The 27,040-nt window shown below is 56.1% G+C and overlaps 3 protein-coding genes across 8 annotated transcripts; 1 reads left to right on the plus strand and 2 right to left on the minus strand.

Moving 5' to 3' along the window:
- Positions 1–294: 294 nt before the first annotated feature.
- LOC104355621 (ILK associated serine/threonine phosphatase) lies at positions 295–13,007 on the plus strand. 4 transcript variants are annotated; one of them, XR_006165573.1, is made up of 13 exons: positions 295–416; positions 1,210–1,275; positions 1,698–1,754; positions 2,787–2,909; positions 3,779–3,905; positions 4,910–5,016; positions 5,492–5,585; positions 7,455–7,542; positions 8,834–8,955; positions 10,570–10,637; positions 10,750–10,869; positions 12,276–12,357; positions 12,573–12,615. XR_006165573.1 is itself a non-coding variant. In XM_042795714.1 (13 exons), the coding sequence occupies exons 1-12, from the start codon at positions 371–373 to the stop codon at positions 12,711–12,713; spliced, it is 1,173 nt and encodes a 390-aa protein (XP_042651648.1). In that variant the 5' UTR covers positions 295–370; the 3' UTR covers positions 12,714–12,754; positions 12,871–13,007. The 4 variants fall into 4 exon arrangements, 3 of the variants coding, with proteins under 3 accessions (XP_042651648.1, XP_032848412.2, XP_042651653.1); XM_042795714.1 differs by lacking the exon at positions 10,570–10,637 and adding an exon at positions 12,871–13,007 and having other exon boundaries at positions 12,573–12,754; XM_032992521.2 differs by lacking the exon at positions 10,570–10,637 and having other exon boundaries at positions 12,573–13,007.
- Positions 13,008–16,080: 3,073 nt separating this feature from the next.
- On the minus strand, positions 16,081–18,054 carry ERFE (erythroferrone). 2 transcript variants are annotated; one of them, XM_042795729.1, is made up of 6 exons: positions 17,634–18,054; positions 17,272–17,456; positions 17,040–17,148; positions 16,857–16,947; positions 16,701–16,779; positions 16,081–16,329 (listed from the first exon to the last, which is right to left on the minus strand). In XM_042795729.1, exons 1-6 carry the CDS (start codon positions 18,034–18,036, stop codon positions 16,171–16,173), a joined length of 1,026 nt encoding a protein of 341 aa, XP_042651663.1. In that variant the 5' UTR covers positions 18,037–18,054; the 3' UTR covers positions 16,081–16,170. The 2 variants fall into 2 exon arrangements, with proteins under 2 accessions (XP_042651663.1, XP_032848457.2); XM_032992566.2 differs by having other exon boundaries at positions 16,181–16,406.
- Positions 18,055–18,850: 796 nt separating this feature from the next.
- KLHL30 (kelch like family member 30) lies at positions 18,851–25,413 on the minus strand. 2 transcript variants are annotated; one of them, XM_042795695.1, is made up of 11 exons: positions 25,213–25,413; positions 24,953–25,126; positions 23,731–24,839; positions 22,947–23,004; positions 21,832–22,629; positions 21,559–21,727; positions 21,249–21,335; positions 20,871–21,026; positions 20,588–20,776; positions 19,866–20,011; positions 18,851–19,287 (listed from the first exon to the last, which is right to left on the minus strand). In XM_042795695.1, the coding sequence occupies exons 1-11, from the start codon at positions 25,309–25,311 to the stop codon at positions 19,036–19,038; spliced, it is 3,237 nt and encodes a 1,078-aa protein (XP_042651629.1). In that variant the 5' UTR covers positions 25,312–25,413; the 3' UTR covers positions 18,851–19,035. The 2 variants fall into 2 exon arrangements, with proteins under 2 accessions (XP_042651629.1, XP_032848454.1); XM_032992563.2 differs by lacking the exons at positions 23,731–24,839; positions 24,953–25,126; positions 25,213–25,413 and having other exon boundaries at positions 21,832–22,672; positions 22,947–23,222.
- Between the last annotated feature and the right edge of the window lie 1,627 nt (positions 25,414–27,040).

The raw sequence follows: 27,040 nt of genomic DNA on the forward strand, positions 1-27,040 counted from the left end.
GGGAGCCGCGCGCCCCTCCCGCCCCCGCCAGCGATTGGCAGGCGCGGGGGCGGTGCTTGGGCACTCCCCACCCCCTCTGCGGGCTGGGTCGGTGGGAGGCAAGGGGGCTGATTGGCAGGGCGGCCCCGCCTCCCGATTGGCGGAGAAGGGGCGGGGGCGGAGTTAGGCGGGGCGCCTTCCGCCGGGGATTTGATGGGCGCCTCGCTGGGCGGGGCGATGGTAAAGTGGGAAGGGAGGGGGTCTTCCGCTCCCGCCCTGCCGCGCGGCTATTTCCGGTCCGCCCGCGACCGCTGATTGGCTTGGCGGGGAGATTGGCAGCCGCGGTGGGCGCGGGGGCGCCCGGGCAGGAGGAAGCAGGCCTGGCGGCGGGATGGATCTGTTCGGGGACCTCCCGGAGCCCGGCTCCTCGGCGGCGGGTGAGCGGCCCGACACCGCCGCGGCAGGCGCCCGGCCGCCGCCCCGCCCCTCCCCGCTCGGCTCCGGGCGGGGCCGCCTCAGCCGGCGCGGCCTGGCAGGCCGCGGGGCCCCGCCGGGCCTGCTGCAGCGCGGCCGCGGGCAGCCTGCCTCCCCCCCCCCCCCCCACCCCGGGGCGGGGGGCCGGCTCCGTGCCCCGCCGCTGCAGGCAGCGCGCCGGGGGCAGCTGAGGGCTCCCAGCGCCACCGGGGCGGGGGGGGGGGGGGGGGGGGGGGGGGGGGGGTGTGTGGGGTGGTGAGGTGGTGGTTTAAAAATCGCTGGAGAAATTATAAGGTGTTATTTTACGGTCTTCTTTTTCCCTGGGACTCGTGCAGATGTGGAGTGTTATCCGTGCGGTTTAGGCCGTGCTGGAGCCTTTCCCCTCTCAGTGCTGCTCGCAGGTTGTGGGTCCGCGGAGAGCTGTAATGGCGTTACCTGAGATAATTTGCTGCTTTCTGGGCTGCTCCCAGCCTATAACGTCTTGATCTGGCTGCTGAGGGATGTTAATTCAAGTTGAGCGGATTGCTAACAAAAAAAAAAAAAAAAAAAAAAAGCTGTTTTCAAGGACAAAAGCTCATATTATTGTCAGGCAGGTGGTGTTTTGCTCCTGTAGGGACTGCTTAAATTAGAGATGGAAAAAAGGTAGCCGAGGGTCTCCTCAGTTACCCCACCTGTGCTCAGCTGGGGGACAGTCCTTCCAGAAACCAGCTCCCGAGTGCCTGTAATGGGCCCTGACTCTGCCCTGGTATCTTACAGGGAAGGAAGCCCAGAAAGGGCCTCTGCTCTTTGATGATCTCCCACCAGCCACCAGTGCTGACTCAGGTATGGGCGCTCCATTCCTGCCGTTAGTTTGGCTTCATGTGTTTTCTGCATCAGCATCTTGTGAGATGAAACTTGTGTAAACCCTTTTCTTTGTTAAACATGATAAAGACAGCTGGGTCCTCAGCACTGGTGTGTAGAGCAACTCCTTTCCTCTTCTTGTATTTTTCTTTTTTTTTTTGGCTAACCAGAATGTTATAGATGTTTCACATATCTTCCATAATACGTTCCATATAAATATTCCCTGAAACAAACGTAAGGCCTGAGTTTGCCCCCACCATCCAGTAACAAATGTTGAATTTTGGCTTGCGCTGGTAAAGTGGCATTTTATAATTTTTGCACCACAGGAAGGGCATACACAGAGCATTATTCCCTCAAAGGGACAAAGGTATTTAGTTCTTCTTTGCCTTTTTCTTATGCTCCAGGGAAAGGAGGCTCTTTACTCTTTGATGATCTTCCTCCAGCCAGCAGCGGTGACACAGGTAAGGAGCTGTGTCAGCTCACCAAGCCTCTGCTGACCTGCCCTTCTCAGGAAAACCTCTTGAGTTGGACCCACGGCAAGTTAACCTGGTGCCTGGGTTGGCTGACACTTGTTATGGCCACCTGTTTGTGCCCAGATTGTTTAAATTGGGATTGTGACTCTTTAAAGTAAACTTGGGTTTGTTCCTAGAAGCACATCCCTTAAATGTCTCTTGGGGAGCCCTGTCACCTGTTCCTGAAAGCTCCCTGCTTTGGGAGTGAAAGTACATGTGTGCTCTCTAAGAGCGAAGGCAGTGGTGGCCCGGTGCTGCCACTGCCCTGGCTTTTGTTGCTTTTCTGCTGTGGATACAGACTGCCTTCTTGTTCCTAGCTGTAAACGTCTTCAAAACCAGACTGCTGGTCTGGCATGGCTTTCTGCATGCAGCCAAGTGTTTGCTAGCACCTGGGAGGAGGTGAGATAATTCACTATTCCATATGAGAATAAATCTCCACAAGGAAAAGGCCTGGGTTCTGACATCATGGAAATTGTATTTTGCTTGCTTGCTTTAATTCGTAACCTGTCCTCTAAAACCCCTAACAAATTCAGAGTAATAAAATACACTTTTCTGCATTGTTGTGTGCACAATTTATAGACACAAATAATAGTAATAAAAAAAAAAAAAAAATAGAAGCGTTCCAGCCTGAAACATTAACTTCCTGAGCAGTTAACAGCAAAAAAGGCTGGTAGCTAAGAAACAAACTGTTGGTTGGTGTGGCAGCCAAACACAACCACACTGTGCCTGAGGTAGCGTCGCACAACGTAAAGTGATCAAATTGGTGTGTGCCATGGGTTGTACATGCTGAGTGAAGTTGTGTGTGCGCATTTATGGTCAGTTAGTATATCTGGTTCAATAATAACTGGTCACTTAATACTGTATGAGTGTGTAAGCCTGCATTCCTGAGAGTACTTTGGTTTAAAAGGACTTGCTCCTGAATTTGTGCAAGTAAAGCAGAGCTGGAATACTTCAGCTGTCTGCATTTTTGCTTTCTTTCAGCCTCCAGTGCTACTGAGCAGGTCTCATCAGCAGGGAGCCATGGGAAGGGGGAGAAGAGAAAGTCCTTGGAGGAGGAAGAGAAGAATGGCAGGGAAGAACTTGTGGAAAAGAAAGTTTGTAAAGGTTTTCAGACAACTTGAAAACAAATGTACTCGATTTGTACTTTTGACATTGGGCTGAGTAAGTCCTGACCAAAGCTAGGCTTTGGTTCTTCAGTCCGCTTGTGTTTCAACCTCTCTGAGGGAACAAACTGCTGTGGCAGTCTGTGGAAGCCCCTTGAGTTCCCTGGCACTCTCTGCCTCCCTCACCCATGTCTTCCTAACAGCCCTGCTGAAGTGGCAGAAGCTGAGCAGCAAGCACGGCATTTGCAGGATAAGTTCCTGTGCTGCCAAGAGGATTGACTGTGAAACCTTTGGAGGGCTAGAGCCACATCCACAAATCTCTCCAATGGGTGGCAGCTAAGAAAGCCAGTGAGAGATGCTTGCTGTTACATACAGGGCATTTGACTTCTGTGGAGGTGCCCATGTGTTATGTTGCAGCTTTGGTAATGTGTTCAGGGGTACAGAGGAAAGGATGTGATCTGGAAACAGCAGACCCTGATTTCCTGTCCTCAGAACCCTCCTTAAAGCTGTGCTTTGTTTAATCTGCAGGTTCAGTGCCACATGCTTCCCCTGCCCTGCCTCCTGCCCCTACCCCATTCAGTAAGAGCCCTGTCTGATGCCCAGCAGTCCTGCTGGGCTGCAGCTGCTTGCCAGAATGGGGGCAAGCGGCTTTTATAGCCGCTGACCTTGGGGGCATGTAAAAACCCATGTTACAAAATAAATACATCCTGTTTAGCAGAAGGTGCCAGGTGTTTTGTTGCAGGATGTGGGCTGTATTTTGCTGCAGGATAGGATTTTGAAAGCTGAAAAGTGGTTGCTGATTTACTGGTTTTTAGCCTGAGCTGAGGAGACAGAGTTTGATTTGCATGCATCTGCTTTGTTCCCCTTTAGGGTCAGTGGGCATTCTTGGATTGAAGGGTTATGTGGCAGAGAGGAAAGGTGAAAGAGAAGACATGCAAGATGCACATGTCATCTTAAACGATATCACTGAGGAATGCCAGCCTCTGCCTTCCCAAATGTAAGTTGGCCCCAACCGCCAGAACAAAGCTGTAAATGTCAGCCGTCACAGGGGTGAAGGAGCTCCAGCTTGCTTCAGCTAAGCCCAGGATATGATCCTTTTTGCTTTGAGCAGCTGATGTTCTTGACTACACCTGTGATGTGGTGTGTGATTTGGGCTTGTTATTGAGAGACCTGGGTGTGTTCCTGAGCAAATCACAGGACTGTTATATACAAATACCTCCCTTTGGGTGATGCTCCATGGATTTGGTCACTGACTTCATAAGGATTATGAGGGCCTAATAACTCTGGGTCTTGAGTCTCTGTTACCCAAATGTAAGCATGGATGTTTAGAGACCCTCAGTTTAATTATAAGTAATCAGGCTTTACCTTGGGGATTTTACATTGTGTAAAACCCTAATTGTGGCAATGGAGGATGCTCAGAGAAGAGAAAACAGATGTCAGAAGTATCTCATTTTAAAAGTTGAAATTTCTCAGCAGATAAACACATAGAAGTGTGTGTTTTTAATGGAATGCTCTCAAGCATCGTCCTGATACCGGATTTGGCTTCTGAACTAATATTGTCTTGAGAGCTTTGTGTACCGAGGGATCTGAGTTTCTTGTCTGTAACATGGTTTCAACAAGTTGAGGCATGAAAAGCACTGTAGGATTGGTTATACCAATGTCTGTGTAGTGCTGGGGAGTTGCAGTGCCCTTGAGGTGAAAAGTTTAGCTGCTTTTATGCCAAGCTGTGGTCTATAAACTTTCTTCTGCCCTTCATTTTCTTGAAGGATGGAAAATTACAAGACAGTTCTCAGCTTACTGCCTGCACACATAAACCATGTAAATGCTTGAATGTATGAGCTTAAAGACTTGCTACCTTTTTTTTTTTTTGTGCCTTGGAGTGCAGCATTTATTCAGGCTGGCCAGCACAGGGCGGGGTGTTATGGAGATGAATGTACTTGATCCCACCCTCCGGCTAATGGCCCTTCTTAGCCCCTTCTGCTACTCTTTGTTCCCTCACAGCACACGTGTCTCGTACTTCGCTGTTTTTGATGGCCACGGGGGAGTCCGAGCCTCAAAATTTGCAGCACAGAATCTGCACCAAAACCTGATTAAGAAATTTCCTAAAGGTGAGAGGGGTGGAATAAGGGCTGTAGGACAACCATCACCTTTTGTGCCTTGATGTTACGGCAGCAGATAGGGAAATTGATTTGTTTGGGCGTACTGCTACAGTTCCCATCCCTTACTCCCAGTGGGGTTGTGAGACTGCTCTGTCTCCCAGGGAAGAGGACTGGAAGCCTTTTTGGCAGAAGGGTATGAGTAGCCAGTTGTGACCTGCTAAGCATGAGATGCACTGTTGCCAGTTTTGACAGTGCCACTTCAAGTGTGAAAATACGCCCATGGGGGAGCGGGGTATGTCAATTCTCCATACTTGCTACCAGGCAGATTTTTGCTGGTGTGAGCCCAGGATGCGCCCTAGATGCTCTGCACAGGGTCTGAGAGATGCACTGCTTGATTGGATGTTGGATGAGTGAACGGAGAGGCAGATGCATATGTCAGATGCATTTTAGCTGGAGCTTAGTTGCCCTTCTCCCTGTCTGACAGGTGAGGTAGTCAGCGTGGAGAAAACAGTGAAGAGATGCCTTTTGGACACCTTCAAACACACAGATGAAGAGTTTCTAAAACAGGCGTCCAGCCAGTAAGTGTAAATGTTTCCCATGGGTTTGTATTTCAGAACTAAGGTCTCACAGGCCTTAGTTCTGAACAGGGCAGAGGAAACCTTGTGTTGTGTCTATGCTTTGGCAAAACCCCATCCAGCTTAGCTGTGCCAGACTGTAACTCCGCCAGCTGAGTGCCTGCTAGGGTTAGATCACACAGCATGTTCTGGTCTTACTCTGTGGTAAGCTGTCTGTAGGACCCTTTAGGCTAAAATACACGTTCATGATAAAGGAACCAAAACATGATCAAGAATGCACCTTTGTCCTTGCCAGGGCATCTTGTTTGCCTTCTTTTTAAAGACTTACCATGTTGCTGAAGTGACTTATCCCATACTGCCTGAGATGGGATCTCTGTGTTGGTGGCATCAGTGTGGCAGGAGTGTATCTGTGGAGCAGTACTTTGCAGGCTGCTGTGTGCAGCTTTCTTTAGAGCTGTGTTCCTGTTGGTGAGTGTGTGCTTGCCAGGCTGGAGCACATCTCTGAGGTCATTTTTAATGCCCCGTGTTGAAAGACTTAACTCTCTCAATGTAAGTTTAAATCTTGCTTTCTTCACCTCTCTTAAAAACAGAGATGTTGATGAATGTCCCTCATCTTAAGCTTGTTTCTAACAGATTCTTTTAAAACAAAGCTGAAAAGCACAGCAGCTACTTCCTGTGGGATAAATGCCAGCCTGCCTCCCAGCTGGGTTATTAAGTGTAAGCACCCATACCTTCCCCCAGTCCATGCTGAATTGACACACCAACTGTAAGGACTAGGAAGGATGTAGATTGCGTTTAAAATAGTCACTTTGTTACCAGTCCTTTACGTGTGTTTGGGGTGTTTTTTGATTTCATCATGACACCTCTTTGACACAGATGGAGACACTGTTGATGCATCTGATTCTGAGATTCCTTGCAAACTTCCAATTTTAAGTACATTGCGGACTGGGTCAGTGTCTTACACCTAATCAGGCCAACAAGTCTGACTAGGCAAAAGGAAGAAGCTTCCTTGAATCTGTCACAGAAGTGTTATTCCCAAACTGGTCTCAGTTTGGTCAGAAATGTGACTTAAACAAAGGTGCTACAAAGGACCGCTAGCGATAGCTGTATTGATGGCAAAATGAATGATCTTCCTTCAGCTGCACCTTCAAAGTTAGGAAAAACTGGATGAACTATGTCTAGAAATCAGTCTCTCAAAGCTACTTTCAGTAAAGAGTGGCATCATAGCTGGGCTTCATTGTGGGGAGGACTGGTCTGACAGCTGTAATCTAAGAAACACTTCTTGTTTTACCTAGAGCTCCAGAGATACAAGCTTAACTACAGGGGAGTGACTGAACAAGTGGTGTTGCTGCTGAGGTGGGGTGATGAGGACCGAGGTGGGTGGGCAGGGGTACTGTGAAAAACGGAAGGGAAATAAAAGCAAGAAGGAAGGCAACTGCTGCAGTCCTGGCTGAGCCTTCCTTTTGCCACAAAGAACGAGACTCCTGAGGAGGAGTTCGGGGTGTTTGCTCATGTTGCTGTAGCTTCTGGGCAGCCATTGGGGCTGAGCCTGTTCCAGCCACAGATGAGCTTTCTTGGAAGCTGGCTGCGAGGAAGGGTTGTTGTGGGGAGCATTGCTGGCAGTATTTGAACCAGTTTGGCATTGGCCATGCATTTAGAAGGCAGTACTCTGTGCAGCTCCTCTGTCCTTGTCTAGCTCGCTGTTTACCACCAACAGTTTCCCTAGCTGTTTGCAGGCAGCTGCTGGCGATTTGTGCTAGCTGACTGCTGTGTGTTGGCACATGACACTTCCTTGATTCTCCAGGAAGCACTGTGACAAACTTCTTAAACATTGTTTTCCCCTCTTAGTAATGTCATTTTTGTTCACTTCAGAAAGCCAGCATGGAAGGATGGCTCCACAGCTACTTGTGTCCTAGCTGTTGACAATATTCTCTACATAGCTAACCTCGGGGACAGCCGGGTAAGCAGAATAGAGAAGCCCACAGCTGGCATCTCAGTTTCTCCCAGAGCTTTATTCACCCTGAAGGGCGAGGTGTTTGAGTGAGATGTCCCAGTTGCTGTGGATTCCCCAAGGTTCCTACAAAGCGTCTTGTTTTGGGTGGATGCAGGGTGCTTCTGTGTTGTCTCCCATAGTATAAAACAACTGTGTGTAGTAGCTCTCTTGGCGTTGCTAAATATCTCATGGTATCTAGAATAGAGTATTTCAGTTGGAAGGGTCCCACAATGATCATTTAGTGCAACTACCTGTCTGCTTCAGGGCTGACTAAAAGCTAAAGCACATTATTAAGGGCATTGTCCAAATGCCTCTTAAATGCTGATAGGCATGGACATCAACCACTGCCCTAGGAAGCCCTTTCCAGGGTTTGACCACCCTCTCTGTAAAGAAATGCTCCCTAATGTCAAGTCTGAACCTCCCCTGACACAGCTCTGAACCACTCCCAAGCATTCTGTCCCTGGGAGAAGAGCTCAGCACCTCCCTCCCCACGTCCCCTCCTCAGGAAGCTGCAGAAAGCAGTGAGGTTGCCCCTCAGCTGCCTTTCCTCCAAAGGAGGCAAACCCAGCGCGCTCAGCCGCTCCTCACAGGACATGCCTTCCAGCCCTTCACCAGCTTGGTTCCCCTCCTCTGGCTGCATTCAAGGACCCTCACACCCTTCTGGAACGGTGGGGCCCGTACACAGTGCACACAGTGCTTGAGGTGAGGCTGCACCAACGCTGAGCACAGCGGGACAATCCCCTCTCTTGGCCGGGTGGCCGTGCTGTGTCTGAGGGTTTGCCCTCTCAGCTGCCCGGGCACACTGCTGGCTCCTACCGAGCTGCACCCCCGGATCCCTTTCTGCAGGGCTGCTCTCCAGCCATTTCTCTCCCAATTTACATTTGTGCCTGGTGTTACTCTGTCCCAGGTGCAGAATGCAGCATTTGGACTTGTTCAATTTCATGCCACTGATGATTGCCCAATGCTTCAGTCTCTCTTGATCCCTCTGCAAGGCCTCTTGTCTGTCCAGAGTCAACAGCACTCCCAGCTTAGTATTGGGAGCAAAATTGCGAACGGTGCATTCACCTCCTACACCCAGATCACTGATGATAATAATGAACAGCATTAGAGTTCAAGGACTGAGCCCTGAGGAACACGGCTGGTGACCGGTCGCCAGCCAGATGTGGCCCATTCACTGCAACTTGCAGCTTGCTCTCAAGAAGTTTTTCTTGCTGCAGTTTTGTTGTTGTTTACTCACAAGTGTCTTTTGTCAGCACAGGCGATTCTGTGTCGTTATAATGAAGAGAGTGAGAAACACACAGCCTTAAGCCTCAGTAAGGAGCACAACCCCACCCAATATGAGGAACGTATGCGGATACAGAAAGCTGGGGGAAATGTCAGGTAAGTGCCTAAAGGGTGTGAGTGAGCAAATCTAAACCCTGGCCCAACGTTGGGCCTGAGCACTGAGGTTCTGGAGTTTCCTGAGCCCGGTGCTCATGCTAGAGCCTGGAGAGGAGCTGTTGCTGCCTGTGGGAGGCACAGTGGTTCGTGAGGTGTCTTAAGGATTCAGCAGTGGCTTGAGTTGGTTGATGGGGCTGGTTTCCCAGGGGCTTACAGTGGTGGTGGGTGCTGCGCCGCAAAGGCGTGAACCCATGCGAAAGCCTGGATGTGCTTATGCTTGACCTAGAGAGCTGGACTTGATTGTTTAAGAAGTTATCACTTGCTGCACACCGTTGCATTGAACAGAACTCGCTTCCTTGCTTGCAGCATCACCTCTCCCTTCTTGATTTGTGAGAGGGGGGGGATCGTTTGAGAGGGCACAAGAATTCCCTCAGTGTCAGTTGGCGTTGCTCCTCTGGGGTTTAGCTGATGCGGTCTGCAGTACGAGGGAGGTTTCTGGAGCCAGAGCAGGATTATCTTAATATTCATATGCATATAGGTGTGTATGGCTGCTTGTGCAGGTGGTGCTAAACGTAGTAGCTGTGTCTGATTTCCCTGGCTAGGTTCTCTCCTCTCTTTGAAGGTTGTTTTTTAATTTAATGGCATCCTCACAAGAGAGGACTCAGTGCAGGTGAAGTATCTTAGTGCCTGTGGAGACAAAATGCACCCCCCCCCCCCCCCCCCCCCGGTGTGGGAAGGGGTGGGCTCAGTTCTGTCACGCTGCCATGTCTGGAGGGCCTTGTCCCCCTTATCTCTGGAGAGCACATGCTGCTGCTTGTGCTTAGCACTGATCTATCTCTGCACGCAGGAAAGAGATGGCCCAGTGTCTGTTAGCTCTTTTCAGAACTGGGGGGGCATCTCCCTGGCTGCCTGGGAGCCTCTCCCACTGCTTGTAGTTCAGTGGTGTTTTGGACCTAAGAGATAAGTTGCAAAGTGTGTGAGCATCAGATCTCTTCTCTGTGACATGCCTCACTTCTTGCTTTTATCTCAAGCGGGGCTGGTTGGACTACGAGATGAATGAGCTTTTGTCTTTCCAGAGTGCACAGAAGTCTTCTGGGGGAGAAGGTGCTCGATTGTTGGGAAGCTGGAGTGTGGGAAGCTGCTTCTGTTGGGGCAGTGCTCAGTTAATTAGAAAAGTTTAGCAAACAAAACTGTTTCCTGAGGAGGACTATAACTTGGGTTTCACGGAACTGGTTGCTGCAGTCAGTGATTAGTAAAGACCAAGTGATCAGGAGAAAGTGCCATGGTTCTCACTCCTTGGAACTGCCCCCAGTTTGAGCCAGTCTGTAGGGACTGGTGTCCCGATAGGCAAGGTGCAGGAGAGGCTGCTGGCTCAGACCTGGTCCTGCCTGCTGCCACTCCGTTTATATTGAAATGCAGTTTGCTAGATACCTTGCCAAAAAATAATTGGTGAATTCAAACCTCCTCCACCTCCAGGAGTTCAGCTCAGTATATAACTCTTACTTCTCTGGCTTGCTAGGCTAAGCAGGACTTGAGTTAGGGCAGGGAGAGAGAAAACAGCCTTGAATTCTCCTGACTTCCTTTCTTCTTCCCCTTATCCACTTGTTTCCCAAGGCTTCACACAAGCATGCGGAAAGGGAAGGAGACTTTGAAGGGAAGATTTGAACTTGCTGGGGAAGTGGGTAAGGATTTATACGAGGCAACTGAATGCACCATGAAGAGCATCCCTGTCAGGCAGTGCAGTGAGATATGCGTGTGTGGGGCGGACTCTTAATGTTTTCTTCCCTTGTGCAGAGATGGAAGAGTCCTCGGAGTGCTGGAGGTTTCCCGCTCCATTGGGGATGGCCAGTACAAACGCTGTGGTGTTATCTCTGTGCCGGATATCAAACGCTGTCAGCTCACGCACAACGACAGGTAAGGCATGCCCACACACCAGGGGCTTGGCTGCGTTCTAGCTTCGCTCCGCTCAGCAGAAGTAGCATAAGCTGCACGACCCTGGATGCTCTGCTGTTAGGGCCAAGGCACTTCAGACTGATCATCCAGAATTAGAGGATGCTCTTACAGCTGATGTCTCTCCGCTCCTGTTCCTTATCAGTGTAGTGGGATAATGCTGCTGCCTCACTCTGCCAAGATACTGTGAAGGCTCCTTTTGGAGAAACTGGCCTTGCAGCAGTGATGACATACATGAGCCTTACACTGTTCATGCTCTGAATGAGTTCACACACTAGTGTTCAAGCAGCTGGTTAAGGCTTGAATACGTGGATCCCCATCCTATTCCAGGAGTTGTTTCTAGCAGCTGTGGTGCCCACAAGTACTGTTGCATTCAGCTCTGATATTTGAAGATTTGCGATGCTTTTCTAACATATGATTGGCAGCGACAAATTGCTGTGAGCTTTCATGTTGGTATGGCCCTGTAAGGCTCTCTGAGGTGAGAATGTAACCCAGCACTGCTGCTTTTTCTGGGATTGGAGTTCCATATCAAGTGATGCACTAACATATTTCTAAAGATATTCTGAGTATCAAGCTCTGAAGCAATGTCTTCAGACATATGCTGCTTTGGCAGGCTGGCCGCCTCTACGGAATGGTTGTAGCTTTCCTTGTCCAGTGACTGGTTAGGGCTCCTGCTTAATACAATCTCATGTACAGGCAGGGATTGCCCAGAAGGCTGTCCCCCCCCCCCCCCCAATTCTCTGGTGGGGAGCTAGGAGGCAGCTCCTCTTGCTTTGGGCTTTGTATTCCCTCAACCTTCTTCAGCCTGCACCAATACCTTGTGGCAGAGTTTTCTGATCACAGTTATGCTTCTATTATTGGGTTAAGCTGCTCATTTTTCTTTCAAATATTTCTATTTAAATTAGCACATACCTCAGGAGTGTGGAAATGTAACAGATTTAAAGGGATGCACATAAAGTATTAAGGTGGCTGTGTTTCTCCATTTCTTTGCGTTACCTACTTCACAGGGAAAATATGTGAATGAAAAGGACTCAAAAGAGGCAGTTCCTAGAGAAATAATGGAGCTTTCCAGCAGGGCATAGTGTATGGTCTTGCCTAACAGTGCAGTGTCAGTAGGACTTCCAGGATGTCCTGATCTAGATCTTGCACTGTTTGCCTGGCTCTTTGGCCTGTACGTTGAATTGCCTAAGCTCCATGGGAGCACCAGCCGATTTCTTGTGCTTCTGAGGGATTTTTGGATGAGCTTTAAGGCATCTTCCCTTTGGATTGGAGCATAAAATACCTTGGAGCATAAAATAGCTTGGAGGGATTTTGCTGTAGCTGAGGAGCCAAAGATTCAGCCTTGGAACCTGTCTCTGCTTGATTTCCAGGTTTATTCTGATAGCATGCGATGGCCTCTTTAAAGTCTTTACACCAGAAGAAGCTGTGAACTTCGTTGTGTCCTGCCTGGAGGTGAGGAGAAGGCAGCATGGTGGCTGGGTTTATCAATACAGGGACACAAAACGGAATGGCTCTGACTTGCAAAAATGCACTTCTGCTGGGGTATCCTCCCTTATACTTGAGGTTGTCCTTATTTGCTTTGCTTCCTCATGCTTGGAAATTACCATGTGCTTGCACCTATGAGCTTTGCTGGGAACAGTCATCGATGTCTTTCCTCATCCCAACAGGATAAGAACATCCAGATGAGAGAAGGGAAGCTAGAAGCAGACGCTAGATACGAAGCTGCCTGTAACAGACTGGCCAACAAGGCAGTACAGCGAGGGTCGGCGGACAACGTCACGGTCATGGTGGTCCGGATAGAGCACTGAGAGATGAGGTGCAGCAGCAGGATTCCCAGCTTGTGGCAGATGTAAGGGAAGGGAGAAGTCTCTGTGTGTGCATGTGTGGCCGGGGGAGGGAGGGTCCTGCTGGATGCTCTTCAGTGTAAATAAAGTTGTTTTGTTGTTTTTTTTTTTTTTCTAATAGTTTTAGGTCACTCGGCTAGCAGTGTTTTCTAAGTGGCTGCCCCAGTGGATCAGCCCATGTCGAAATCTCTTGTCCTGTCAACGCCCCCTGAATGTCTTGTCAAATCAAATAAATCCATTTGGTGGAGGTGCTAGCAAGAGCAGGCATCTGTGGGTATGAACTCTGCCAGCTGTTCCAAACGGTGCAGTTCTGCTGTTTGTTTCTTTGAGCTTGTTATGAGGCCCTGGGAGAGTCCTGAGCTCTTAGGGCTCAATGGGAACTCCCGATCAGACTGTGCAGTACCTCAGACTACCAGCTTGAGATGCAGTGTGGGCTGTCTTCTTAGTGTGCTGGGAAGGAGATCTTTTGGTTCTGAAGCTGGGTTGTGAGGTTGCATGCAGCTGAGGGATACAAACACCGCTGGCAGAGCAGCAGTGTGCCTTCCCTCTGCTGGCAGAAAACGTGGGGGTTTTATCCCAGTGGTTGATATGGCAAAAGTGGCTGGAGTTTGCTCCTGATGTTTATTGGGAAAGTGTTTTCACTGAATGGACCTGCCAGGCAGCTGAGATAAGGGCAGGCTCTGTGCTTGTCTGTGTGCTATCTGAGGAGCAGGCATCTCGGGTTTTAGGTACTTGTTGCTATTAAGTGTCTGGTATCTCATCCTGTCCCCATTCCTCTACCAGCTGTTGCTGCAGAGAGTTGGTGTGATGTTTTCCAGAGAAAAGTTGGCTTAAGACCAAATGACAGTGTGAAAGCTAAACAGATTGGGCTACCAAAGCACTTGAATTCCAGATGACACAACTTTCCAGTCTCATGGGTGAGATGGTGCAGTGAGGGAGATGAGCCAGTGGGTCTGTACAGTGGCTTCTTGTGCAACCTCATTGCTCTGCATGAGAAATGGTGCAGTCCCAGAGGGAGGTTGGGCAGGCTAGTGCAGTGGTGCTTGCTGTTTTGTGCATAGTCCTGCACAAGGTTATGAGGCTTCCAGGCACTTTTCTGTTCCCTGGAGCTTTGGGAGATGGTCCCAGACCCTGGGCTGTGTGTTTTCTTGAGCACACAAAAGCTGTCCTGTTATTTGGGGCAGGTGGCTTGACCGCCTTTCATCTATTTCTGCTACAGCAGAAATCAAGTTAAAGTTCATGGGCTCATGCTAATGCTTAGGCTAACTCTGCCTAGTTTGCGGTAACTCCCTGCATTTCCTGCAGAGCACTGAAGAAGGAAGTGGGCCTTCAGCACATATTTTGGGTAGCCCTTGCCTCTGTCTGTTGGCTTGTTCTGCTCCCAGCCATTCCTGTATATTCTGATGTATGGTTGCATGGCAGTATGAGCTGAGAGGGAACTCCCCATATTAGCAACGTGCTCTGCTGCTTCTGCTCTTGAAAGCCAAATTTGGAGAGCCAAGACAGGGTAGCATGGAATTTCTTCAGTATGTGGCAAAAGAAACCCTGACAGCAGATCTCAGAAAGGCAACTCGCCCTCCGTTCTCACCTTCCTGCTTTTCACAGCTTCTGTGCTGGGGAGAGCTGTGTGTTGTACTGAGAGAGCTGAGCCAGGCACCTGTCTCTCTGGTGCTCCCTCCAGGAGGCCCTTCTGAATTCCAGTGCAAGAGCTGGTGAGAGAAGGATCAGCTTGTCCTTCTCTGACTGTCTTCTCTCCCTCTCTCTCCTCTTACAACTCTTCTTTCCTTCCCTTTAGAAAGAGTACTGAAAACAGAACTCTAGCTAGGAACATAATACACAGTGCTATGGTACAGTTAATAACTGTTTCCATAAAATGGATCGTCTTGTCCATTTGTCAGGGCATGGGGGAGAAGGAAGCACTGTGGAGCAGGTTTCACCATGCTTGTGAATAGTGAGCCAGTTAGAAAGGCAGGCTCAACCCCAGCTTTGGTGGAAGTTGAAAAACTGTTTGCTTGTATTTCCTGGTAGGATGGGGTCCACAAGAGGTTACCTGACAATAAACTCTCCTTGCCTCATTACTCAGCAGAGTCCTACTACTGTGGGGAGCTCCGGGACCACCACCCCTGAGTGGCCCATAAAGAAGTGATGTACATACAGCTCCCTTCCCCTGGGGCTGACTGAGCTTCTAGCCCCCTCCCAACACCTAAATTAGCCCCCTAGTAGCTCTGACTTAATCAGCTGTTTCAATTTTGCATTCAAGTGCTCTGGGCTCTTTATACCTCATTGGCAGAGGACAGTTTACCAGCTCAGAAAGCCCTGTTCTCCAACAGTGAGTCTTTTTGTATCTTCTTGGATGTGTCTGGTAAGAAGGGAAGGTGGCTGATCCAAGTGAGACTGTCTTGGCTTGAAGTCATGTGCGGTGACTGGGAGCTGCTGGCTGAGCTGAGCTCCTTAGCTGGGGGAAAAGCATGTCTGCCTTTTCAGAGACGAGTTCTCTTTGCCTTGAGGCAGAAGTTGGTATTAAAACTGCACAGCCAGAGCTTTACCCTGCCCCTCCCCTGGATCCAAACACCCCTGCTCACTAAAGAGCTGCAGCAACAGCTATTTCACCAGGCTCCTTGAGGAGATGCAGCCTGCAGAGGAGACCAGGCAGGGCCAGGAAAGCCCTCATGAGTGAGGTCCAATGTGAGGAGACTGCCTCCCCCATGCCTGCGTGCATGGATCTCCTGGGGAAGGTGGGGCTGGGTGCAGTTCGGGCTATCTTGTGGTGCTGCTGGCACAGCTTGCCCAGTGTACGTGCTACTAACAAATAAAATGTGCGGCTCCCTTGCCCCACACCCAGCCTGCCCCGGTACCTCTCCAGCAGCCCTTGCTCAGGCACGTAGCCCTGCGCCCATCCTCAGCTCAGACAGCTATCAGAGCCAAAGCAAGGAGAGTATCTGTGCTGCCCACAGCCTGGGCCCTGTGCCACGGGCAAGGAACGCCTGGTGTGGAAAGCCACAGGACAGGAATTTGCTTTAATCGAATGTGTGGCATTATCAGGACATTGCTCTGCTTTGAAGATAAGGATGTTGGCTTCTGCCAGCGAACATTCCCTGCTAATACATCGTAGGGGAGCTAAAGCGATACAAATAATCTGTTTGCGGCTGCTGAGAAGCTGGGCAGGAAAATCTGCTGAGAGCAAGAATGGAGGCATGGGGCTTCATCTTGGACACTGGCACAATGGGAGCTGAGCCCTGCAGAGAAAGCAGCCAGCTACCACTGTTGTCAGAAGCATTTTCCAAGATAAACTTCCAGCCCTAGCCTTTAGATACAAGCGAACTCCTTTAGCTCCTTGTCAGGCTGCTTTTTTTATTATTATTAGCCTTTCCTCCCCAATCTGTCCAGCTTCAGATGGTTCTGCAGCACCTGCAGTATCGGATCAGCCTGCAGCTCCTGCAGCAGCAAAAGATCTTCCCTGGGCTTGGTGCTGAGCAGGGGAGGCATGACAGTGGCTGGCAGAGGGAAGGGTCCAGCTCTGGCACAGGTTCAGCTCCCTGCGTGGTGCCCAGGGCCTCTTCACACCCCCAGCAGAATGGCGCTGAAATCAGAGTTGCTTTGAACAGTGAGGGGAGAGTCTGCAGCGTTGTCCACAAAAACAGAGGCGTACTGCCCAGCCTGGAGGGAGAGAGGGCTTAACAGGGCTGGGACCTCTCCTCTGGGCACAGCCTGGCAGGGCAAAGGAGAGAGCTCTGCCCTGAGAGCTGGAGGGGCTGCTCGCACCCCGTCTGGGAAAAGGGCGACACAGAGGACGCGAGGGCAGCCTAGCCATGCTCTGTGTTGTAGCATCCCAGTAGACTTCAGCTCTTGAGTGACCTTCGAGACACAGACTCCAGGCCCAGCCCTGGAGCTGGTGCCACAGGAGGCACCTCCATGCCTGGCACAGTCCTGAGCAGAGCTGGCGCCACTAACCTGTAGGTAAAGGATTCCGGTGACAGAGATGGTGAAAAGGTCACTGCCGTTCTCCAGCTGGGACACGGTCTCCAAATTGCTGCAGAAGAGGGAGGGTGGTGCTGGGAAGAGCAGAGGGATGCTGGACTCCTCCCTCCCAGCTTTGCCCTGCCGTACCTGTTGTGCTGGCAGTGGGACTGCACGCAGATCAGCACCCGCAGGCGGTTCCCTCTACACGGCTGCCCCTTCCTCCGCTGCTCTCTGCGCGCTGGGACAGAGGGGAAGGCGAGAGCTGTGCTGGGACCTCCCCGGTGGCACCAGGGGGGGGTGGGGGTGCAGGGGGGGTGCCTGAGGGCTCACCAATGCGCAGTGTGGCGGTGAAGGTGTAGTACCCTGCGATGGGGGCTGTGTACTGCCCGCTGGTCAGGTTCAGCCCCGAGCCACGGTGGAACATCCCCTCCCTCTCTGGCTAGGGGGGGAGAAAGGCTGGGGTTAGAGACTGAGCCCCCGCACCAGGGTAGGTGCCCCCCCCCCCCCCCCCCCCAGCAGGAGGCTGCTGTGGGTGGGAAGGGGCATCAGGCTGGGCACTCACAATGTAATAGAGCTGCAGCTCCTGCCACGCTCTCTGCTCCACAGAGATGTTTTCACGTGTCCGGCAGTAAAAGGCTGCTTCCACACGAGGACGGGACCTAGCCCGGGGTTTGTCTTTAGGGCTTTCCTCCTCTTCGTGCCCTTCCCAGGCCTTCCTGCGTGCCTTCACCTGCTCCTTCACCAGGCCTGACCCCAAAACCCAATCAGGGCTTGGCTTTAGGAAGGAACCTCAGCTTTTCCCAGCCCCAAGATGAGAGGGGGCCTGTCTCTGCTGCCCAGCCTCATGGCACCCCGTCCCCCTCTCCTCCCCTGGGGTCCCCCTCAGCCCCCCCTTCCTGCAGCTCTCCCGGGGCTGGTGAGTACCTTTCATAAGGAGCTGCAGCTCCTTCAGCAGCTCTTCCAGTACGGCGGGGGCAGGGTCAGCGCCCGGCACACCGAATTTCGAGGCAGCCTGGGCTGATTTTCCCGGAGTCGGGCCGCTGGCCGGTACCGCTGCTGCACCGGCCCCCGGCCCACCCCGTTCCGTGCCCTTCCTGCCCCGGGCCCGGCTGCCGCTCGCCCGCCCGGTGCTCCCGGCCAGCAGCATCCACGCCTGGCGGGGGTCCACGTCGCCGGCCCGAGGGGCGGCCGCCCCCGGTCCTCCGCCTCCCTCCTCCCTCCTCGTGGCCGCTCCCGGGCCCGGCGGCGGTTCCGGGGCCGGCCCCGGGGAGCTGGGCCCGGCGGCGGCGGCGCAGAGCAGCGCCAGGCACAGCTCCGGCAGCCGCATCCCGCCGGGACCGGGGCCGGGGCCGGGGCCGGGAGCGGGGCCGGGAGGGCGGCCCCCGCCCCGCCTCGGGGCCCGCCCCGCCCCGCCTCGGCCGCGCCCCACAGCGCTCCTCGGCGTGCGTGCTTCATGCTTAAAAAAATGCTATAAACCCGAGCGCGGAGCAAATTAACCATCACCCAGCGCGGACAGAGTTACGGCGTCTCGGTGGTCCGGGAGCGGGACCGGCCCCCGGGGAAGTGTCGCCTCGTGCTCCCCCCGGGCTGGGGCATCCTCTGCCACCGGCTACCAGCAGAGCCAGGGATGGGGCGATGGGGCGGGAGGCGCTGCTCGGCTCTGCCCTGGCACCAGGAGCCACTGAGGTGCCGGCTGCTTTGCGATGAGCCTTTGGGTCACTTTCCCAGGGGCATGTGCTGCACACACCAAGAGAGAAACCAGGATGAAGCACCCTGCCGCAGTCCGCTGTGCCACCCAAGGACACAGAGCATCCAGAAGCTGGTTTATCTCCTAACGTTTTGCTCCATGGGTGCTGGAGCAGGTCTGACACTTAAGTGTGGGCCAGCAAAGTGCTGGAGAGCTTTGGGTGTTGGGAAAGAGAGATTCCTCCGATCTCCCTCATGTTTCCCCATGCTGGATGTCAACACAATGGGGAAAGGGACCATGGCCACCAGGCAGCAGTGCCAGTCTCTGATAGGATGGGCCACACTTTCAGAGGCCTCAAAATACCCTATAAGCTTAGGGGGTCTGGAGGAAGAAAAAGGCAGTTCTTAAAAACAAACAAACAAGCTGAAAGAGAGCATTAGCCAAAGCATGTTTATAAAGAAAAGCCTAAGAAAGAGCCTTTTCCCTGTGATGGCAGGAAGGGAACATGCTCCTGATGCCCCAGCCAGCCTGGCAGAGGGGTTTCCTTCTCCCCCCCCCCGCAGAGCTAAACCGGCAGCGGGGAGAGAGGCCAGAGGGGAGCGCAGCTGTGCAGGGTGATAGGCGATGCTGTAGGCTCCTCTACCACCCATGGTCACCCTGGAAAGCCTCTGTCCACTTGGAGGTGTCCATGAAGACAGAGGAGGAGCTGTGGAAGAGCCAGGGGCAGGGCAGGGAGCCCTCCCGCGTCCAGAGGTCCTTGGCGCAGTCATACACCTCCATCTCCACCCGGTAGTCCCCATCCATGCCCTTCCAGTGGCCGCCGGTGACGAAGAGCCGGTCACCCAGTGGCACCATCCCGCCATTCTCGTGGAGAGTGTGCAGGAGCTGCACCTGCACAAGGGGCAGGGTGAGATGTGCAGGGACTCCCTGGGGACCTCCTGCTCCCAGCGCAGAGGACACTGATGCCCTGGGCATGTTCCCCCCATCCTGTCCTCTCTGCGAGATTTGGGGGCTCCTGGGGCATGTCTTGCTTTTAGCAGCATCCCCGTGTTGTGCTTGTATGGGAGCGAGGTTGGGGGTGCTTCAGGGAGTGTGGGGGATCTGAGGGGTGGATGGGACAGGCAGGATTTTGCTGGGCTGCACAGGCAGGAGCCCTGCAAACCCTGCAGGAGGGTGGTGCTGGAAAAAGGGGGTCCTCTGTGCTTCTGCAGCGTGAACACTGCTTAAAATCAGTAACTCGGTGTGAAAGCTGTGCTCCTAGTGTGGGTATGATGGGGCAGCAGGGAAGGATCGGGGCATATTCAGGTCTGCAGGGGTTAATAGAACCAAGGGATGAGTGGGCAGGAAGGAGAGGTGCTGGCACCCTGGGGGAGTGGGTGTGGGGGTATGGTTGGAGGGTGCTGTTGGGGAGGGAACAGCTGCCCCACCTCCCTGGGAGGGTGACTGTGCCCAGCCCCGCATCCTGCTACCTTCTGCCAGATGTTGGCCTCTGGGTTGTACACATGGACCTTCTTGGTGTTGTCCCCGATGAGGTAGATGAGCCCGCGCAGGGTGGCACAGCGCGGGGCCGAGAGGTACTTGGGGATGAAGGGGGATGTGATCACACTCCACAGATCTGCAAGGAGCAGCCATCAGCAGCACGTCCCACCCTTGGCTCTTGATGCAGCTGCCAGTGACCGAAAAAAGCATTGCCAAGCCTGCGGCTATTTAAGGAGGAGTTTGAAAGGGAGGGGACAGAGTGGCCAGGTAGGGCTGCACTTGCAGTCCCCATCCCAGATGAGGCTTTTGCATAAAAAAAAAAAAAAAAAAAAAAAAGCGTGGGGGGATATTGTTCGTAGCGGTGGCGTGGGATGGGGGAAACCACTGTGGTCTGTGCAGAGGCTGCCGGAGCAGGTGGAGCTGTCACAGGGGTTTAGCTTCTCCCTAAGGCGGGCAGCCTCCCCCACCCCTCTGCCCTCTCCACTGAAACTCAGGTCTGAGCTGTGCTGGAGTTGTGTGACTCAGGTCTGTACTGCCAGCAGCTGTGGTCCTGGCTGGGCCCCGTGCTGCAGGCGTCGCTGCACCCTGTTAGCACCTGGTTGCATCCCACAGGATGGCACAGGATGTTACCTGCCTGGGGGCGTGTGCCCCCCCCCCAGTCCTGCTCCCTGGAAAAGCATTGGCATGGCACAGTGGCAGGGCCAGCTCTCACCTTGCACCGGGTTGTAGCACTGCAGGGTGAGCGCGCTGTACTTGATGGCGCAGGAGCCCACCAGGTAGAGCTTGCCCAAGCAGCTGGTGGCCGCAAAATTGCTCACGTATTTGAGGGCTGGGCCGATGGCACACCAACTCTTGTTGTAGGGGTCGTAGCGCTCCACCTCCACCGCATCCACCGTTGTCCCTGCAGGGTGGTGGGGCACTGCAGCCAACCTGCTGCTCCGGGGCACCCACAGACCCCCACCCCAGAAGCACCCGTGGGGTCTTTGTGGCCTTACCCCCGATGACGTAGATCTCGCCATTGAGGACAGCACTGGTGTGGTTTGTCCGGGCTCTCAGCATGGAAGCAATGGGCTTCCAGGTGCCATCCCTGGGGCAGAAACGCCAGGCCTGGGTCGTCGACCATGTGTCATTCTGGGACCCCCGGGAGCCGCCTGGGGAGGGGTAGGTCAGGCGGGCCACCCCCTCCGAGCACAGCTGTGCCTGGGCAGCCCTTGCCAGTGGCTGGAGCCACCCCAGAGGGGAAGCAAGGAGAGGGCTTTGCTCTGAGAGGTCGGTAGCCCCTGGCCAGCACCCCGTGCCCACGTATTTGTCCCCCATCCTCCATTCCCGCTCCTCGGGGACATCCACCCGACACCGGCAGCCACAGCACCTACCTGTGACGTATACATCATTGTTCAGAGCCACCAGGGAAAAGCCCCATTTGTTGTAATCAGGGAAGTCAGGCAGAGCCATCCATCGCCCTGAAACCCAGTGGAGTCAAGTGATGACCCCCGCCCCAGCCAGCAATGACATTTTTAAAACAGCTCTGTTTCACTCTTCCTTTCCCCCCTGCCCCACACTCCCCTTGCAGCGCCCCTCCTGACACCACATCATTTGGCAAGAGGTGGCTCTGAGGTAGATGAAGGGTTAATTAACATATGGTGGGGAGTGTGCGCTTGCCCCATCCCTGCCATGGGCACTTACTGCTCTTGGGGTTGTAGAAAGCGAAGTTCCTGGTGGTGGCGGGCATCTCCAACCCCCTGTCCTCATGCTCACCCTCCTCTAGCACGTGGCCACCGACCACCACCAGCACCTCCTCCAGCTTCTGTGGTGGGGTCGGAGTGTTCTTCTGGGCACCGGCAGTGCCCTGCCCCTGACAGAGAGGCCAGGGCAGGACCATCAGGTTCAGAGCTGAGCCTTCCCACCACCCGCCCCCCCCCAGCTTTGGGCGTGGGTTTTGGGGCAGAGGGTACCCACCGTGGCGCGGGATCGGGTGACAAGGGCCTTGCTGGCATCTGAGTCACGGACAAGAGGCTCAGTGGCAAGCAGGTTCTGCAGGTACTGGTCAGGCAGTGAGACAAGGTGGGACAGCTCCAGCAGCTCGGGCAGGAACTGGGCTCGGGACCCTGGGTCGTGGCGTACCCAGCGCAGCACAGCCTCAGCCAGACTCTGCTCCTCCTGCACCTGCAGCTGGTCGTTGGAGAGGTAGATGGCCAACCTCTCCTTAGAGAGCTGGAGGAACTCCTCCTGCTGAGAGACGGCTTCAAAGTTCTCCTGCAAGAAAGACCAGGCCTTGGAGGAGACCTCAGGGCAGCCGTGGCTCTCACCGAACTCGCAGATACCTAGGCAGTTGGTGGCATCCATCTGCTGCCGGAGGTAGCGGCTGCAGACCTTCTGGATAGTGGGGAAGTGGAGCTGGCTGGAGGTCCTCATCAGGTCCTCCACATTGCCCTGGTTGATGGTAACCTTCCCCGTGTAGGCGAAGTCAAGCAGCATCTCCAACGCACCAGGGTCCACCTCCTTCAGGTCCACCCGCGCCGCAATGCTCTCAGCAAAGTCGCCGGAGAACATGGCGTGGAAGTAGTGGCTGCAGAGGGCCAGGATGCTGCGGTGGCAGGGGAACTCCTGCCCACCCGCCACCAGCGTCACATCTGCCAGCTTGGGGTTGGTGCGCAGCTGCTGCAGCCCCTCCAGCACGCCCTGGGCGTGCGAAGGCAGGCAGAAGTCAAAGTCGTCCACATTCCTCACCATGGTGCTGGGGATGGCCGCGGGGCCCTACGGGCGGACAGAGCCCAAGCGGAGTGTGGTGAGGGTGTCCCTGTCAGGAAAAGGCGATGACATCTCCTTCTCCCCCCCCCTCCCCCGCACCTCCGTGCCTTCCCAGTGCCCGATTTCCAGGCACCAGCAGGGGCAGGAGAAGTGCTCCCTGGAGTCCCCCACTCCTATTGCCGTCGTCGGCTGTGATTTCTCCCCCCCCCCCCCAAGCTCTGAGCTGCCCTGCCGGGGCTGCCACCGATTCTTCGGGGGTGGGGTGGGGGGTGGTTTTGGGGCTGGGTCGAGCCCCGCTCCAGGTCGCTGCCTCCCCCTCTCACCTGGCGTCTGCAGCCCTCCAGCCGGCTTACTGGGAGGGAAGCGGCCACGGTCCCGGCACTGGGGAGAGACACTCCGGCTTGACACGGGATCCAGCCGGGACGGGGCGGGGGGACACACTATTTTTAGGCAGCACCAGGACACCACTCCCTGCTGTTAAAGGCACCGTACAGGCAGCGCTGCTTGCTGCTGCCTATCTCGATCGCCCCGCGGCTTTGATGCTTTTTGGAAAGCATCCCTCCGTGAGCAGCCGGGCACCCCAAGCCCGGGGGAGAAGGCTCCCCCCAGCACCCTCCCCTGCCCCTCCCGCCCCTCTCTGCCCCATCAGTCACCTGGAGTCCCCACGATGTCCCTCCTCCCCCTGGCTGTGGCTGCTGATGCAGAGTGTTAAATATAGGATGTTATCTCACTTCCCGGAGGCCACAAACAAACGGCGGCAGCCGCTTCCCTGCGGGGAGCCGGGAGCCAAGACACCGGTGGCGGGGGTTGGGGGTGAGGGGATGGGGGGGGTTGCCAGGGCGGTCCCCCTCTGCCCGGAAGCTTTTTCCATCGCCCCGGGAAGCCTCGCTCAGCTCGGACAGAACCGAAAAGGCATTTATTGCAGCCCGCGGCCTCACGCAGCCCTCTGCCCTCCCCGCCAGCGGGCATCACTCCTCCAGGCTGAAGATCTCGGCTTCCTTCTCCTTCCAGAAGGCGAAGCTGCGGTCAATGTAGCGGCAGATATCGTCCCCCTCTCCCTCGGCCTCCCCCGGCCGCCGGGCCGAGCTTTGGGGAGATCCGAAATACCTCGCCTTGATGTCGTCGAAGCTGTCTTGCCAGCCCCGCCGGCCAGCGGCGATCTCGTCGGTGACGGCGCGGTGGAAGGCGCGCACTGCCCGCCAGCCGTGCCGGCCGAGCTGCTCGAACACCTCGAAGCAGAGGAGGTGGCGGCCACGGCGCTCCTCGGGGGGCAGATCCTGCTCCAGGATGCGGAAATAGCCCAGCATGAAGAGCTCCAGCGACAGGCTCTCGTAGTCGGCCGGGCCCCCCTCGGCACTCGCGACAAACTGCTCCGGGGACAGCGGGCCGCGGCGGGGGGCGGCGGGGGGCGGCGGGGGGCGGCGGGCGGCGGCGTCGCGCCAGCTGCACAGCAGCCGCTGGATTGCCGCCCGCTGCCGCGCCAGGCGCGCCGCCCCCCCGCCCCCGGTCCTCGCTGCCGCCTCCCGGGGGTCCCCGGCGGCCGGAGGGGGAGGCCCGTAGGCAGACCGTCTCCAGTGGCTCAGGAAGAGCATCACGATCCGCTCCTTCCTCAGGCTGCCCCACTCCGGCCCCGGGGAGCCGCCGCCTCTGCCGCCGCCGCCGCCGTCGGAAAACGCCTCCTCGCAGCTGATGCCCGAGTCGCTGGCGGCCTCCAGAACGCTCCCCGCGGCTGCCTTCCCCTCCGCCGCCCCCCAGGCGGGCTCGAAGGCACCGCGGAGGCTGCGGACACACACCCCGCACTGCCGGATCTCCCGCTGGGCCAGGCTGCCCCCCGGCTCCCGGGGCTGCCAGCCCGCGTAGGCGGGGGGGGCGGCGGCGGCGGCGGCGGGGGAGGCGACCCGCGCCCCCTCGGCGTGGGCCAGCAGCGCGGCCAGGCTGCTGACGGCGCCGGCCAGACGGCCGCACCAGAGGGGCAGGGGCTGCCCGGGGGCGGGCGGGGGGCTGCGCACCGTGATGCTGAGCAACGGGGCGGGCAGGAGGGCGCGCAGCTCCCGCGCCAGGCGCCGCAGCTCGCCCTGGTACGCCTCGCCCCGCCGCCGCAGCCGCAGGCTCTCCACCGCCCGCTCCAGCTGCTGCAGGTCTGCCTCGGTCAGCAGCTCCCCAAAGGGGCCCAGCACGGCCTGGCGGGAGGGCGAGAAGCGCCAGGAGCCTGCATCCTGCGGAGAGGGGCCGTCAGCGTCCCCCCCCGGGGCCAGCGGCGCGCCCCCCCCCACCGCCCCCCCCCCCCCCCCCCCCCCCCCCCCCCCCCGTCCCCCAGGACGACCCGTACCTGGCCAACCGCTGCCTCCTCGTCTGCCAGCCGCGCCCGCAGGCGCCGCACCATCACCTGCCGCTTCCACTCCGGGATGGGGCGGCCCCACTCGTCGTGCGTGGGCACTAGGGAATCCGCGTCCGCCTCCGCGGGGTCCGGCCCGGGGATGTCCGCTGGCTCGGCCGCCCCACCCTGCACGGGCAGAGTCACGGGGGGCTCGGGAGGGGGCGGCAGCTGAGGGGACGAGCCGGGGGCCGCGGGCGGAGCCAGCGACATACCGGGTGGGCGAAGAAGGACGCCGGGATCCTGGCCCGCTGCGAGGGCTTGCGGAGCTTCGGCTCCGCCGGCACAGCCGGCACCGCCCTGCCGGGCTTCATCCCCCGCCGAGCCGGGTGACAGGCGCAGGCCTCCTCCTGGAGGAGGGCAGGCAAGGGGAGATGGGCCCCCAACACCCCCAGGGCCCCCCACGCGTGACCGGGTGAGGGGTGCCCCGTGAGGATGTCCGGCACATCACATCACTCCGGTCCTTCCAGGCTCATGGGCGGGCGTTTTCTTCAGAAGACAGGATGGAGCTGCAGAGCCCCCGCTGTCCCCCTCCTCCCTCCCCCCCCCCGGGGAACACCACGATGCCCCCGTAGCCGAGGACCGAGCCCGGGGCCACCCCCATCGCCACCAGCCCTTCTCTGGGTGCCCCGTGCCCCCAGCCCACCCACGCCGTTTCCCAGGGAGCAGCGAGCTGTCAGTACCCCAGGGGTGGGGGTCCCCGCAGCCCCAGCCCCAGTGGGGCCTTACCTGCTGCGGGGGGTTGAGCCGGCCGCCGAGGACAGGAGGTCAGGTCCCACCCCGCCCTACGTGGGCAACACCCAAAGGTGTGTGCAGCTGCACTCCCAAAGCCCTGGCGCAGGGAGCAATGCGCCCTACCAAACGGGAGGGGAGGCCAGAGGGGTCGGGCAGCCCTGGAGTGGGCAGGGGCCACAGCTGCAGCGCGGCGGCAGGGCAGAGAGCGCAGTGAGCATCGCATTAATATTTGACGGGGGCATTGAGTGGCAACGCCGGGGCTCAGTGGGTGGCACCGGTGCAGGTCCTGGAAATAACAGCTCAGTGGCTTGGCTCCAAGCCTCGTCCCGCACCTCGGGCCAGTGGAGAATGACTGAAGCTGGCCACAGTGCCTTCCCCCGCACGCGGCCAGGCCAGGTTTTGGGGACAGGGGAAGGGGTTTGCACTGGGTGGCACAGAGGGCAGGGACCGGCGGTGGGGGATCCTCAGCAGAGGGACCTGCCGCACCGCTGCCCCGACATCTGTTATCGATATTCAGCTGCATTTGTGTTCCTTGACTCCACCACCATCCATTATATATGGCCAGGATGGAGTAGCAGGGCTCAGTTACACGTGAGAAATTCCATCAAAGGGCTGGAATAGAATCAAGAAGCAGCGGATCGAAGCCTTTAAACACCGATCGCCTGGTGAGGATCCGTTACAGATTCAGCCTCTTCATCCCTCCCTGGCCCTGGGCGGGGCGGGGGGTAGCGGGGGATGAGCCGACACCGCCCTACTATACAGCCACAGCAGCAGAGAGGATTATGCTGTGCTGGCAGCAGCGCAGTGCCCTGCAATATTGATGGGGATGTAGTATGAAACAGGAACACAGCCTGGTCCCAGATATGGCACACGTCTCAGGTTAGGCAGACAGATGCTGCAAGCCATGACATGAGCCGCATGAGAGCCCACTCCTGTCTTGTTGCCAGCACGGTGGGTGAGGGCTGGAGCTTTGCCAGCTACTGGGCCAAGGGGGGATTTTATTGAAAGCCCTCCGAGGGTTGGCTCTTCCTCTAGGTACCAGAAAGCTGCTTGCAAACGTCCTGCCTCCTGCTCCTCTGGAGTGCTGGGAAAGAGCCATCTTGATGCCTGGCGTGGCCTGGGGCTTCCAACAAGCTGCTGCTGCCCAGAGAGAGCCTTTGGGAGCTACCAAAGAGCCACCTCCAGCTTGCCAGCATTTTCTGATCTGAATTTTCATGAGATGTTCATCTTTGCATCCATTTCCAGGACCCAGAAGGCACTGAGAGGCTGTGGTCTCCCTGAGTAGCCTCACCCCACACTTGGTTGCCC

This window comes from Tyto alba, unplaced genomic scaffold (genome assembly GCF_018691265.1).
Source record: "Tyto alba isolate M040663 unplaced genomic scaffold, T.alba_DEE_v4.0 Super-Scaffold_10, whole genome shotgun sequence".
In the NCBI taxonomy this organism is placed as follows: domain Eukaryota; kingdom Metazoa; phylum Chordata; class Aves; order Strigiformes; family Tytonidae; genus Tyto; species Tyto alba.